Genomic DNA, 15,217 nt, shown 5'->3' on the forward strand with positions numbered 1-15,217 from the left:
GATTCGCGCATGCGCAAACTCTAGGTGTGTCGACTAAACTTCCTGCTTTATTGTGTTGAGTCGTTTGTCGCCACAGGACCTTCATTTGGGCGAAAAAATAAGCTTAAACTAGCTAGTTGACAAATGGAGATGAAGTGCAGAAGGATAGCATGGGTAACGGTGGTGATCTGTCTGCAGCTTCGATACGGATCAGGTGAGTGTAGGGGGTTAAAAACTGGGGGGATATCGTTATCTTGTACAGGCCAGAGCCGAGGACAAAATTTAGATGAGTAATACGTTGGTCGTGACTGTGCGACAACATAAATAAACACTTAAGACACAGTTTTGTCGGAGGCACTTTTTCTTTGCAGTGTCATTTGACTGTTCTCTCTTGTATGTTCAATTTAACACCATTAAGTAGGTACAGTGTATGCGTAGTACCAAAACTCGTTTAACAAATAACCCTAAATTAAAGAATAAATATATCTAACACAAATGTGTACAAATTTTACTTACTCACAGATTTACAACCAACATAATTCTTCATGATTTCATACAGATGAAAAACAGGCAACGGGATATGTAGCTCGCATGAAATTCTTATAAGTAGTTTTAAGTGGTCATGAGACATTTTTAGGCAGTACAGGTATTCACCTCATCTGCTCAGCATCAAAGTATGAGTCAGTCAACACTGGTATTACTTTATAATCCTTTCAAATATATATCTAGCTTTGACATCATACCTAGAGTTATAGTGTTTACATTTGTGGCTATTGTTTTTCATTGTGACCCTTGTGCTTTTAAAGCTGATCAGAAGTGAAACCCAGATGTATTAAACATGGTGATTGAATAACCATAATAGATTCAAAAAGAATGCAAGCTTATTAAGAACCTAAAGTAGTCTGCTTTATAATCATTGAATCTAAACAAAAGCATGGAGAGAATGTGTGCATGTGTGCATGTGAAAATTAGAAAGCCTTGTCCCTTGAATAACAATTAGAGATAATCTGTGTGCAGTAAATGAAGTTAACAGTACCCTGTTAACTGTACACAAGTTTGAAGTTGTTGAAATACAAGTGGACTTATGTTAATAAGATAATGTTATTGTGTTTTAGTACACATCTATCTCTTATAACAGTATTAAGATTTTAACATTTTTATTTCATTAATTTCAAAAGTAAAAAAAGAGATTGACTTAGATTAAAGTCATAATACTAATTTTTATAAATTGTACCAAAAAATTAGCATCAAATAAAGCAAAGCTCATTATCCATACCTGCAAACTAGCCTAGAAAGCAAAACAATTTGGCTGAAAGATTTTGTAAAATGTCATCAAAACATTAATTGTTTAATATCTATAAGAAATATTGTTTTTGATGTGACAGTGTATTTTTTAATTAATATAATATATTTTTATTTATCTTATTAAATTGTCACAAAAACAAAATGCAATTTAGTTGATATGATAGATTTTATATTAGACATGAACCGTGTAAGAAGACGGCTTTGACAATGCACACATTGTTATTTCCTGTGTCTTAGTCACAGAGCAGATATTACGAGGAGACTGCAGATTTATGTGTATTATATCATAAATGACCTGTAGCTGTTGAAGTATACATAGCTATACATTCAGTGGTTGCACATTGCATGTTTATATAGATCCACATGATATATAGATGTGGTAGATATAGCATGTGAAGTAAATGAGGTGAAGGAAAGACATTTTGAAGTTGGAGAAGCACTAACCAGAACTTAATTATTTATGCAGGTGGAACTTGTTTGTTGCCAGGGGTGATCAACACCAGTATGTGTTATGATTTTGCATGATAACAAATGAATAAAAAATACAGTCATTAAAAGTTAATTAATTAAAATTATGAATAAAAAGGTCAACATTTTCCCATTTTATCAGTTGCTGATTTCATTTTCAAGGTATAGTCTGGTCTAACCATTTGTTAAAAAAAGTTTATAAAAAGTATTTGTGTCTTGTATGAAATTATGCAGTGCTTACAGCCTCATATTAATTAAAATGTCTTAGATGATTTCTCTCCTCAAATATCCAGCTTGAGAACACTTTCTTTAATATATATATATATATATATATATATATATATATATATATATATATATATATATATATATATATATATATATATATATCTCTTATCACATGCTGGGGCAGCGCTAACACTCGCCAATTTAGCCAAATGCTAAAACTGACTTAAATTGGCTAAACAAAAAGGGCTTGATTTGACAAATTTTAGTCAAATTAAAGCCATTTGGATAACTAAATGACAAAAAGTGGTGATTTGGCTAAGCGAAAAAAATTGCTGGTGCTACCCCAGACATGCCATTGTCAGTTGTTAGGCAATAGTGTCCACGCAAACAGTCTAGGTTGGTAAAATCTGGTTGTTTATTGATAGTAAGGGTGGAGAGGGGGGTATCCTCTTGAGAACAGTGTGGGAACCCTATCGTAAGATGATGACAAATAACAGGGAAAGAACTTTAATTTGTTTCTTTTGTCAATTATTGTAAACACAGAAGTTATAATTAATGATATTTTCTATATGTCTCACAACTCTCATATATGCATTTGGCCAGTTTATGGAGAAGACGGCACCAATTACATCTTACATGCAGTGGTTGACAGATACCACAGACTTGTTTGTCACTGTTAATAATGTGACAATCTTCTTAATTTTTGGTTGTCAAGATGGTATGCAGTTGCAACTTGCAAGTCATGCAATTTGGCATGCTAAATATTGCAGACTGTCATACTATATTCTTTCATTTAGCAATAATCGGGGCCTACTTTTTCAATAAATGTAAGTTGTCACAACTGCACCAAAATTTAGCTTACTAGTAGGTAGTTATAATGTCTAAAAAATGAAGAAAGTTATGATTTCATTCCCTATGGCTTGTCTCTTTATATAGTGCCCAAATGTCTCAAAATGTTCCTCAACAAATTATATTGAAATTTTAAGGCTAGATGATTATTTAGAAAAGAGGAGGGTGGGGCAACTAAGCCCTGGTTTTATAATATTTTTAGAAAAAAAATCACATTTTTAGTACCTTTCCGTATTTATCTTCTTCCTAAGCTTTGGTCTGGGTCCTTTGAGTGCTCTCCGGTTAGGTAATATGTTATGTAGTCTTGTTACTGTATGAAAATGGGAAGGCATACCTGTGACTTAGTTCATCAGGTATGGTATATGACATGAACAAATAACACTACTTCAAACATAAACATGCTGTCTATTTATACTTGATGATAAGAGTATATAGCAAATTTGTACACTCTCTAATAAGGCAATTTGTAATATGTTATATAAGAAACAAGACCAGGAATAGTATAAAATTATCAGAAATCCATAACTAGATCAATGACAGTTGCACCAAAGAAAGACAGGCTAGTTTGTAATGTTGTAAAGGGCAATCTTTTGATTAACTTTGCCAGAAGTGTGGGAGTAAGAGAGTATACTAGTATCCCTGGTCTCTCTCCTTAAACCCCCCCCCCCCCCCCCCAAACTACTTTGTTCTGTTTTACACTGCTAGTTAATGATACATGAGAGGCCAAAGGAAGTGGGGTTATTCCTTACAATGCTATAATATATATTTATGGTATAAATTGCACTATAGCTTTTAGCTGAGGAGGCAGGTGTGACTGCATTCAACAGGTATGGTAAATGACATGAGCAAATAACAGACAGTATATATGTATTATAGCTCTGATGAGTCACTATTTGAAATAGACTGACAGACAGAGACACATTTATTCTTCCCCCTCATACAACAGCCTGGGACCATTACCTAATGTTTAATGCACTTATTACCTTGTCCTTGAGAATGCGCAAAAGCATTTTATGTAGGCCATGCTTAATCAACAAAGATGCCATACACAATGTCTTAATGTTGTAAACTGATGCAAACACATACTTTCAGACTCCGAAATCACAATGATAAACCTTGTAAATTCTGTGTAAAAGTTTTTAAGTACTGTAAGCTTTGCACTGCAGCATTGTTTCATCTCTTTTGTGCTTGTGCACGAAAACATGCAGGCACGCATGCCAAATTTCCAGTGTGTAGATGGTGTTAACTGCAAAATTCTAGTCTGCCTTTATCCAGGATATATTCATAGTACTTAGCTAAAAAAAAACTTTTTGTATAAACTTTTACTTTTGCCCAGGCTAAATCTGTAGCAGTCCATACAAAGCTCAAGTCGGTCCTAAACATTGGCCATTTTTCAAAACTTTTTGTGGGACATTGGCCCAATGTTCTCTTGATAGCAGATAAGCACTGATACTGTATATACTGGGTCACAGTAGATAGAAAAAAGCAGTCATGAAGTTGAGAGTAACAGTTTACTTAGGATTTTTGGTGAAACTGAATTTAGGACAACCAATGATTTATTTGTGAAAGGATTGATAACTTGAGCCCTTGTTTGATTGCTGGCAACTCGCGTTTACTACTTCATTATACCAAATCTTACTCACAAGTTTTTATTAAATCTCTATTGGTGAATGTGTCTTCGAAAATCACTGAATTTTTTAAAATCGTTATAAATAAACTGAAGTTTCCGTTGAATCAGCCTTTTCTGTAAATTTCCCTGTGGTGCTTAGCCAGTGCCGATCTTTGAATCATTTATTGCAATCACATAGAAAAATACAAAACACTTTCATAATGAATTTAGTGGTTCGTCTTGAAGAATTACATACTGCAATTGTGCCAACCTATGTAAACATTTTGGCATATAAAATGTCATATAAATATATCACTGCACATATCGTGCTCATGGCGGGGAAATAAGCATGCCACTTTCATTGGTGGACACACCAGGGAAGTGTTGTGTGTTATGTAAACAGTTAATAAATGGGTCAAGAAGAGTTACAGCCAGAGTTGTCTTGACCACACCCTTATGTTTATGCATATGAATCATTTTATAGTCACGTTATGTTAGTTTCTCAAATCCAGTGGTGGAATGAATAAGAGACCCTTTGGTCCACATCTAGCACAGTCAGTTTTGTAACATTGAAAAGAGCTGACAGATATTGAAATGTGCCTTTGAGTAGCAGAAAATGAATGGCCCTGTGCCCATTTCATATATTAATAATTACTTGTAGTAAGTTGGCAAATAATGTTGCTTGGAATAACAAAAGAAATGAAAATAATTGAGAAAATAACTAACTGAAGAGTTGAAACCCCCATTTTTAATCAGACCTGTGAATCCTATCAAAGGTGGTTTTTATCAACCAGGAAGTAGGTACAAGGTAGATATCACTTGGGTAAGATGACTGAATGATATCATAATCAGGATGTGCAGGATATATAACTGGTTTAGGGAAGCAGGGGAGGAGGAGAGGAATCTCGCTGAATGCATTCAGCTTAACAAACTATCAAGCCTGCTATTGTTTCCAACATAATAGTACTATCACCAGCTTTTCTGTATTTTGCTCATCGTCAGGCGGGGTGTGCTAGTTTGTTAATCTGATTGCATTCAGCAATAGTCCCCATGGAGATAGTACACATTAGGTAGGTCAACATAATAAAATTGTGACAGGTCCCTTAGAGTGCTCTCATTTCCTTAAGTTTTAGGTCTTAATTGGGTTTCACGGTAAAACTTAAAACCAAAGTTAATTTTAACTTTAAAAAATTAGTCTGCTTGGATTAAAGGTAAATCAGTAGTAGCCCCCTTGAATGAAACATTGTCATGGCAGATCTCTTAGACCAGTTGCTAGTCCATTTATGTGGACTGTTACAGAATTCTGACTTGCAGAGACTTAAATTTTCATTCTTTAAGCATTTTACACAGAATGTGCACAAGAGTGGACTTCTGCAGTTTTAACAGGCATTTCCCATGGGTAACAGGTGGTTGAAGACACAAATCAATTTGCAATTCTTCCTTTTTGCCAAGCAAAACAGGCTGTTATGTATTATATGTACCAGGGTTTATGCAGCCTTTAAAAAAGTGTTTGAATTTAGTCCTGCACCTTGAATTTGGGTTGTGGCCCTGAAAAGTTCTTGAAATTGCTATCAGCCTTGAATAAATATTGTGTTCTATCATTTTTGCCCTTGAAAAGTACTTAAATTTGATCACTATTAGCACTAAGCACTTTGTCAAAGATTATTTCAAATCAACTATTTGCAGAAAACTAGGGGAGAAAACCCACTTGGACGTTATTTAATTTTATTCTTTTCACGCTTCATCATGAATGTGTTAAAATACAAAGTTTGTATCTAATATAACTGTAACTAAACAGTAACTTGTCTTTTTTTCTTTGGTCTGTATACTTAAAGAGTGTACATTGCCCTCAATTACATTCAAAAAGTTCCTGAAAATACTTGAATTAAATCCTCAAAAGTCCTTTAAAGCCCTTGGATTATATATATATATATATATGCCTGTATGAACCTTGTGTACAAGTTACAAATTGGTAATTGGCTTTAAACTGTCAACTGGTAATTAGTATTATACTGTCAAAATCATTAAATGTCACTGTCTCAGATATGTTGGAATTGTATTTTGTTAGATCTCAGCTGTGGTGGTTAATATCAAACAGGCAACATAACTCTTATCAGTTGTGGAATAGTACAAGGCATAAAGAACAAAACATAAACAGTCTCCAACCTTTTAGTCACTGTTCCAGGACAAATAATAAATAGGTTTAATATCTATCTAACTAGTATCAAAAATGTTTTAAGCTACTAGTCTGACTGGATTGGTGTAAATTTGAGCAGTTGGTTATATGTTTTATTTTCCAGTACATTGAAATTTCGTCTTCAGACTACTAGTGAATTTTGATATTTAAAATATTTTCTGAGGTCTACTTGTTTGAGTTACCAATGGGTTGAAAAAAGTGAGGCGCAGACTGATAAACAACAGAAAATATGATTTATTTCAGGTATCACATAACAGGTATCCCCTCCTTTCTCTCAACCATGAACTTGGAGCATAATTATGATGATAAAACCACCAGAGATTTTTTGGAGAGCCCTCTTATAATAATAACAGTGATTGAATGACAAGGAGTTGTCTGCTGCATATGGAACTGCAGTGTTGGAGGCATTTTATTAGTGCTCTAAGTCTCTTGCATGGCATAATGAAATCAGTTGCTTTGCTTTTGGTTTGATAAGTTTATTTTTGGTGGATTTTTGTCCATTGTCATGATTATTGCAAAGCTTTTTCATCAGTTTTTGTTGTTGAATTGTGCCAGAAAAGTGTGTCATTGAGGAGAATGAGGGCGCGTAAATCTTAAGGATCTGAAATGATGCCTTCTCTCAGATAAGTGCAGAGACATAGTAGAAGAGCAGTCAAAGTGCAGATGTCATAATGTCAAAATTTATTACTAGTTCAGGACATGTATTTCAGTCATGAAGGATAGAATACAAAAAAGTACAGCAGTAAGCATCATGAAAATGTCAGCTAGATTCTGTTGCTTTCATGACATGCAATATTCCAGTCCTTGTGGTGAGCAACACAGAATGTTATATCAAGCAAGGTGAAATTATCAATTGATCCAGTTAGAATATGAAAATGTTATCCGAAATGGTTTTTATGCTTCAGTTTTTTTATTGCCAAAATGAACAACAGATATTCTTAGCTCTATTTGCCTTCACTCCGGGTTAAAATTCACAACAAAACTAGTGGTTGATTACAGCCCTATCAAAATGTTGAACCAAACCAAGAATGAAAATGGCCTAAAATAGTAGAATAATTTACAGTATTCTTAATTCAGATTTCTGTATGTTCAGCATTTGAATAAAGTTTGTCCTCTTACACCCCATTTCCATAGATTAGATCGACCTACTTTAGATCGACCTAACTCCCTGGGGGTTCACGCTAAATAGCTGTCAGCCGGGCGGACACGAAAGTTAATTACCCCTTAGAGTTTGTAGTAGGCGGGGACGGACACTTAAGGGGGATTATCTGACAGTAATCTAGTGAGACTCCCCGCGGTGATAGATCGATCTAAAGTTGTGGGAATAGACCCTTAGAGTGAGCCTCATATGTAGAACAAAGCACTTTGACCACATTCTTTGTTACATTGACAATGTTTTGTGTTATATTTCAGGCACAAAGAACAAACTGAATGACTATATTTCCCATTACGAGGAATTAAATTATGATGCGGATGACCTTCACAACCTTCATCTCCGAGCCAAACGGTCAATTTCTGACCAGTCCCTTAATCTCAGGTTTAAAGCACACAGCAGGTAAGTGAAAATATACGGTGTCCCTTATGTAATAGCATACTATTACTGTATAATACAGATTGAATTGGTTTCAGTTTATATGGGCTTTTACAAGTCCTTTATTGAAGAAGTCCAGTGACAGTATCATAGAAGGTAGTCTTAGCTTTCAAACCAGAAAATTGTAGTGTATTTAAAGTAAAGGTATATTGGTAGGGGTCAGTAAATTAAACTGTTGGTCTGGTCATTTCTTCTTTTAATAAAACATCTGCAGTATGACATTGAAGTAGGTGGTCACTGATTTATCTGTGGTCAAAGTAGACTAAAATTTATGTCAAAGTTAAAAACTGTTGGCAATAAGGCTGTATTCCCAGAGCTTTTAGATTGATCTATCCCCGCGGGGAGTCTCACTAGATTACCGTCAGCTTAACCGGCTTAATCGTCTGTCCCGCCTACTTAAAGCTGTAAGGGGGTAATTAACTATGGTGCGCGCTCGGCTGACTGCAATTTAGCGTGAACCCCCAGGGAGTTAGGTCGATCTAAATCTTAATCTCTGGATCGATCTAAATCTCTGGGAATACACCCTTAAAGTAGATACTGGTCTGGAAAATGATATGATACAGAAATGGGATAGGACATTGAAGCCAGAAACTTACTATTCAGAGATTTTGAATGTGTCAGTCTTATTATTGTTTGTATAAGATCTCTGTTATTGAATTTCTGGGTTAAGGAGAGAAAGGATTGTGTGATTGTGGGCTGAATATGTCATGTAAGACATCATAGCTGAGAGGAAAATGACTGGAGACATTTTGCACTGATATTGATGTCATTATAATAACCCCAGATTGTGTGTAATAGCTCAAGGAATTTATATGCTTGAAATACATGTCACAGCTTTCATATCTGGGTAAAATATGGAAACTAAATTATGGAGAAGACGACCTTTTCTTGTAAACATCAAGTGTTATAAAATTTGTAGCATGAAGTGGTTCAGGAATAGATGTTTACTGTAATATTTTGGATAGATTTTAAACCTTTACTGCAACTGTCTTTTTTTACAATTTAAGTTTTTTAGGGTAATTTTTCCATCTTCTAATTTATTTATTACTTTATTATTTATTATTAATATTTATTTTTTTTTTAAGTACAAATGTAAAAATAAGATAAATTAAGTGAGTCCCTAGTAAAGTTGAAGCTACAGGAAGGCGGACCCAGTGGACAGGTCATTTTAAGTGGTTAGTTTTTAGCAGTCTGTCACGTCATCTTTGTGTCTTCAAGACACTGGTCATATGTCACAGAGTCATATATAGTGACCATGGGGCAGTGGCGGTCACTGAGTCATCATGTTTGAGGGGCCTGGTTCCTCATTAGTATTCACAGTCAGTGTTGAACTTGACTTGCACTGGGAGGAATTCAGCTTTATACAAATGGGACTCTTTATTTTACATACTATTTAAAGAGTAAAATATGTTGCTCTGTGCTGTGTTACAAATACATTAAATTCATCAGTCACAAGTCAGGGGCCTATCTTGTAGTTATACCTTCTTACCCAAAGGTATCTTAATAATGGTATAGTCAGAACAATATTTAAAATTAAACCTAAGGCAAATGTTTCTGTTATTGCCAAAATGAGAAAAACCTCAGTATTTATTTTATGTATTCTTAGATAATTTGGATATGATTAAATTTGAGTGTGAACAAGTCAGTATTATTTCATGATACTGACAGCAATCTTTTTCTAAGATAATATATTTTGTAAACAGTTTAAAAAAAGAAATGGACAATATTTAACAATGATATGTTGATATTATGTTAACAATGAACAACTATGGCAAACCCTTACATGACCACATAACCCAGTACTGGAGGTTGGTTTAATTTTAATCCCTGCACTGTGAAAAAAAAATCTGTATTCAGCATAAGAAATTAGCTGCATCAGTCATTGTCCAAACAGACGTCATCTATTCCTGATTAAATATTAAAGTGGGTGAAGACTCATGACTTCTTGGTAGATAATCAAGTGAAGATTTTTCTCTTTTAGATGTTATACCAATGGCAATAATTTTCAGAGAAGGACAGCCTGTTGTGCTGCTGTGTTAAATGTAATATTATGATTATAAGATCTGTCAGATTTTCATAGTACACATTTCTCCCTTCACTTTGTATTTGTCAGAAGTGATGCTTCTTTATCCCTGTGATTGCTGTATTAATGAAGTTAGCAGATGCCAGGGCCAAATATCTACAGAGAGAGGGGGGGGGGAAGCTAAAGCAAAGAGAAAGTAAAAGGATTGATAGAAGAATAACCGAAGAAGGAGAAAAATGAAAAATGCCAGGTCACACACAGATCTTGAGCACATGTTAGGTTTGCTCATTGTTAACAAGAGAAATCAATAAACCTGTATTATCTCTAGATTGGAAGTGTAGTGATGTTTTATTATTTACAGAGGTGTGGATCAACTTGGTTGATATGAATCAAGGTGTTCATAAGTAGATCTTAAACATAATAAATCTCGTTATACCTATTTTATCTTTTCTTTAGTCAGTTATTGATGTCTGATGTAAATATATATTTTGAATAACGTTTCTTTCTTATTTGTTGATTTAAAATTTCAAAAACAATACCAAAACATTAACCAGTATTTTTGTCCTTATCGGAGAAATTTTCATTTAATACTTAAAAAGGATACAAAGGATTCTTCACTTTGTTTTGCAGAAATTTTAATTTAGAACTTCAAAAAGACTCCAAGATCTTCAGTAAAAATGCAGATATCGAATATGGAGATGGAAGTACAAAGCCATTGGACACCAGTTTTCTTTACAGAGGGCAGTTACGGGGTAAGTGTTCAAAGTATTTGGATTCACCTTTAACTGGCCAGCCCACTGACTGGTCAATCTTGCTAGTAAATAGAAACTTTAAAATATTTACTAGGTCAAATCAAAATTTAGTACTAGTAGTTAAAAATTTACATCTAGAGGTGATAGAAAATAATGGAAAACAACTTCTTAAATTTAATGCTGCTGTATGGGTGTGTTCACAATCAGACTAATGATTTAGGTAGTTTGAACAAACTCTATCGGGACTCTTGCTGAATGTAATCAGATGAACGGAGTATCACACTTCCTCCTGGTTTTGAATAGAATACAGATGTAAGCTGGTGATTATACGAGTACGTTCAATGCAAGAGGAGGCGAGTCTCTACCGACTACCTAGTACATTACTTTTCTTGTGAATGTGCCTTATAAGTGTGATGCCAAGTCTATTATATTATTGCCTTTGGTGGCAGCCAAATCACACTTATCATCATTGAGAATACTTGCTGCTAAAGTTTAAGATCAGCCACAGTTCTTTATATATAGTAACACTGCCTTATATACACTGCTGAATATGACAGTGTCTTGTATAATGGTCATATATTTTGATCATTAAAATTGTCATCATATATGTACACAATTTCTTTATATCAGAAATTGGGACACAATGTACTTAGCTTTAATGTGTTGCTATTTTCCTTTTTTCTTGTGAAAACTTGTGGATAAATGATTTTTTCTGCAACACACTTTATTTCAACCACTTTTTTTCACAAAATTGACACAACAACAGAAATAATACACATACCATACCCAAAAAGTAGTTTTTTTTTGCTACCATTGTTAGAATGGAATATATCAAAAATGAATATTTTAATCAACTTTCAACTAATACCTAATGACTATTGACTTTGATATTTAAGAAAGGTGGAAACTTGTTGTTTTCCTCTCAGTTTTGTGTGGAAGATCGGTCTTTACTTAGTCACATGATAAGCCAGTTAGATAGGCCCTCCTTGACCCTCACTCTTGGTCTTATCAGATAGAAGCAACGATGCCTGCCCTCTGTAATATTGGCCTCAGATCCTCATGCATTTTGATATCAGTAATTTAGGCCAGGGGGCAGCCATTATAGAGATTCCATCAGATTCCATCATCTTGTTTAGTTAGTTTTCTTCTCTGTAAAGTTGAAAAAGGTTATTCATACTTGATAAGGACAATTTTGTTGACAACAAGATTGAGTTAATGCAGTTCACAAATATAAAATGTGAGACTTTCACTGGCCACTTAATGTTAGGAATATATTTGAAATGTGGATACTGAATAATAGTATTTTATCCCACAGAATTATGTTAAAGTGTAAAAATAAACTGCTCTAAACTTCCCATTGGTAATAGTAACAGTGGTCATATTACTTATGTTATATGTAATCTAATTTGCGTGTATTTAAGGCAGCTTATCTTTAGTAATGGTGAAACGCCTGTTGTAAGTAAGTTGTATGTTTATCTCTCTAGCAACGCGATAAGCTGTAGTTGGGATCAGATTTTGATTTGCGTAATTCAAAAATAACCTTTGATAAAACGAGATCTCAGTCAATGAAAAAAGAATATCTGTCCAATATAAGTGTGTCAGTCAATTTGGAAATTTTAAAGAACAATAAAATTTTAGTCCAGTTGATGAAGAGGGTGTATAGATGTCCAGTTGAGTAACAGATGTCTAGTAAAATTCAATATTAATATAATTAATATATTATATACAAGTCAAAAATCATTTTACATTTGATCAAAGTGACGTAATCTAGATTGATGTATACTTTACAAGACTATTAGATGGCGGTATAATTATAGCAAGCATGGTCCACCAGTTGCCTGGATTTGTTGCAATCTAAGCTCAAAGGGGAGGGGGGGAGGTCAAGTATGGCACAGAGCAAACCTTTTCGAGATGTTGCCCCCATCTACTTATCCTCATGATATATGTTGGACTTACCCTAGAGTTATAAGTTATAAATAGAAACACATGATGAATACATGGTTGGGGCTCTCTCCAAGATAACATTTCTTTTTGCCAAATATTTGGATTATTTTAGGCAGATCAGAAATGTAAACATTGTCACCATCATAGTCAGTGAAATGAATAACTGTTTTAACGGCCATCTTGGTCAAGTCACTGAACCCATGGTCCATCATGGTCTCTATTTAACTTTGCCAACAAAAATATTGCAGATCATTATGATAAAATGTGGGAGGCAATGTTCAAAGCTTCTCGTAGACGGATACAAGTTATTGACAGTGGTCTGGAATCATTGTCTTTCTGGGCTTACCACAGGGTAAAATTTCCATCAGCTAAACATCTGATAATTTTAGCCTAACATATTGAACTTAATCAGTCACTGTGTTGATTTTGGCAGAAAAAGAGTGTTTTCCATTTTCTTTTGCTAATTAGAATTTGAGTAGAATTTGGACAAGATTCACAATGCTCTAGTGAGCATATACTTAGATGTATGAAAGGCATACCATTTTGGAGAAATATTTTCTCATCAGTGTCATAGCTATGCATAATCCACAAATGAACTTAGGCAAGTATGGTGACCTTGTTTTTTTTACCAAAGATAAAAATCTAAGTCCATTACTCATGGAATGCCTTTCTTTTACTCATACCCAAATGTTACATTTACTACTTATTTTGACTGAAGCAATTAAATAATTGCCCTCTATTTTCTTTTGAAACAAAAAAATGGTGATTTGAATTCAAAATTAAAATATATCTTTTATCTCATAAAGTAAGGTTAAATGCATGTGTTAATACTGTTATCACCAAAGTCAGTAAAGTGCACTTTACATCATCTGTAGCCATGAAGATACATTCAAAATACTGGTGGTATATATATATATATATATATATATATATATATATATATATATATATATATATATATATATATATATATAGTAAAGACAGTAGTAGCTAATCTGTATATTTGCGCCCCTCCCCTTCCAGGTGAGCCCGGGTCATCTGTGTATGGCAGTGTGTTAGGTGGAGTATTCACAGGAACCATTGAGTCTCCAGAGACTGGAAGGTGGCACATAGAACATGCCAACAAGTACTTCCCTAAAGAAGTCACAGAGAAGAAAAAGTTCCATTCCATCATCTACCATGAGGATCATATGGATATGGACCCTTACAGGTGAGAAGCACTTCTAGAATTGTTATATGTGAATATTATCTTTATTTAATATTTAATGGCACTGAGAGATAATTAAAACTCCGAACATAAAGGCATGAACTTAGAGAAACATTGCATTTCTTTTTTGCCTCTCTGATCCTCTAGTTTTTTTATGTATTCCCTATGTCTCTATTCTTTACTAATTTATTTGCAATAATGCAAATTGCAGTTGAAAACTGATCAAAATGATCTTTAACCTTATTTCACTGGTTTGAGAAACAATGTTAATGATTGATACTGGACAAAAGCAGTAACCCCAAAGTCAGTGCTCTGCATGATTTTCAATCATTCCAAGGTTGTGAGCTCAAAACTTTTCTTGTGGTTGAGCAGGCAAAGTATTCACATGATCTTTAGCAGGACAAACGCTGATTCAGTGATGGAACATACCAAGTGCATCCTTATGTTTCTGGATAGGAGGCAGTGGGTCTATTTCACAAATGGCTGTGCCACATTGTTTTATTGTGTACAAGGTCACATCTACCACAATTTTCATTGCTGTACTAGCAGATTAACTCCACATGATATGGCTTTGAGTAGAATTATCAGTTATCTGTTGGCATTACTTTGGGCCAATATTATTATTATTATTAGTATTACTATTATTGATAATATGCCAAAAAAAAATATATCTTTGCATTTTGAGTTCTGTATTACGTTTATTCTGGGCCAATTTTTTGTGAAATGCTCAAATCAATATCTCACAGTGAATTTTATCTTGAAGTCTATGCAAGCTGAGTGGTATTTGCTCAACCCAAAACTTTCAGATTTGTTATGAAATGGGTCCTGTATATTAAAGTTATCCTGGTAACTGTATTATTTTTTATTTTTTCAGGCATATCCGCAGTGCAGCTGGTACTGCTCAGTGTGGAAGTAGCAATAGTGACATTGCAGACTGGATGAGCAGAGTTCAGAATTCTGCTGTGGATGTAAAGAAGGTAGGGAGAATTGTATTTAATTATAGCAGAAATATTAATTTAAAAAAAATAAAAAAGGAGGGAGGATGAAGAGAGAAAGTGTTCCTAG

At 34.2% G+C, this 15,217-nt stretch overlaps 1 protein-coding gene across 1 annotated transcript in view; it reads left to right on the forward strand.

The window, feature by feature from the left end:
* LOC106168401 (disintegrin and metalloproteinase domain-containing protein 10 homolog) overlaps positions 1 to 15,217 on the forward strand; it is a 21,349-nt gene continuing 6,132 nt past the window's right edge. Inside the window, 5 exon segments of the mRNA XM_087004388.1 lie at positions 1 to 193; positions 8,049 to 8,190; positions 10,880 to 11,001; positions 13,969 to 14,155; positions 15,027 to 15,129. Coding sequence (XP_086860514.1) covers positions 124 to 193; positions 8,049 to 8,190; positions 10,880 to 11,001; positions 13,969 to 14,155; positions 15,027 to 15,129 — 624 coding nt within the window. The 5' untranslated portion in view covers positions 1 to 123.

The sequence above is a fragment of the Lingula anatina genome, chromosome 2 (genome assembly GCF_051362555.1).
Source record: "Lingula anatina isolate TDL-2025a chromosome 2, LinAna3.0, whole genome shotgun sequence".
NCBI lineage: Eukaryota > Metazoa > Brachiopoda > Lingulata > Lingulida > Lingulidae > Lingula > Lingula anatina.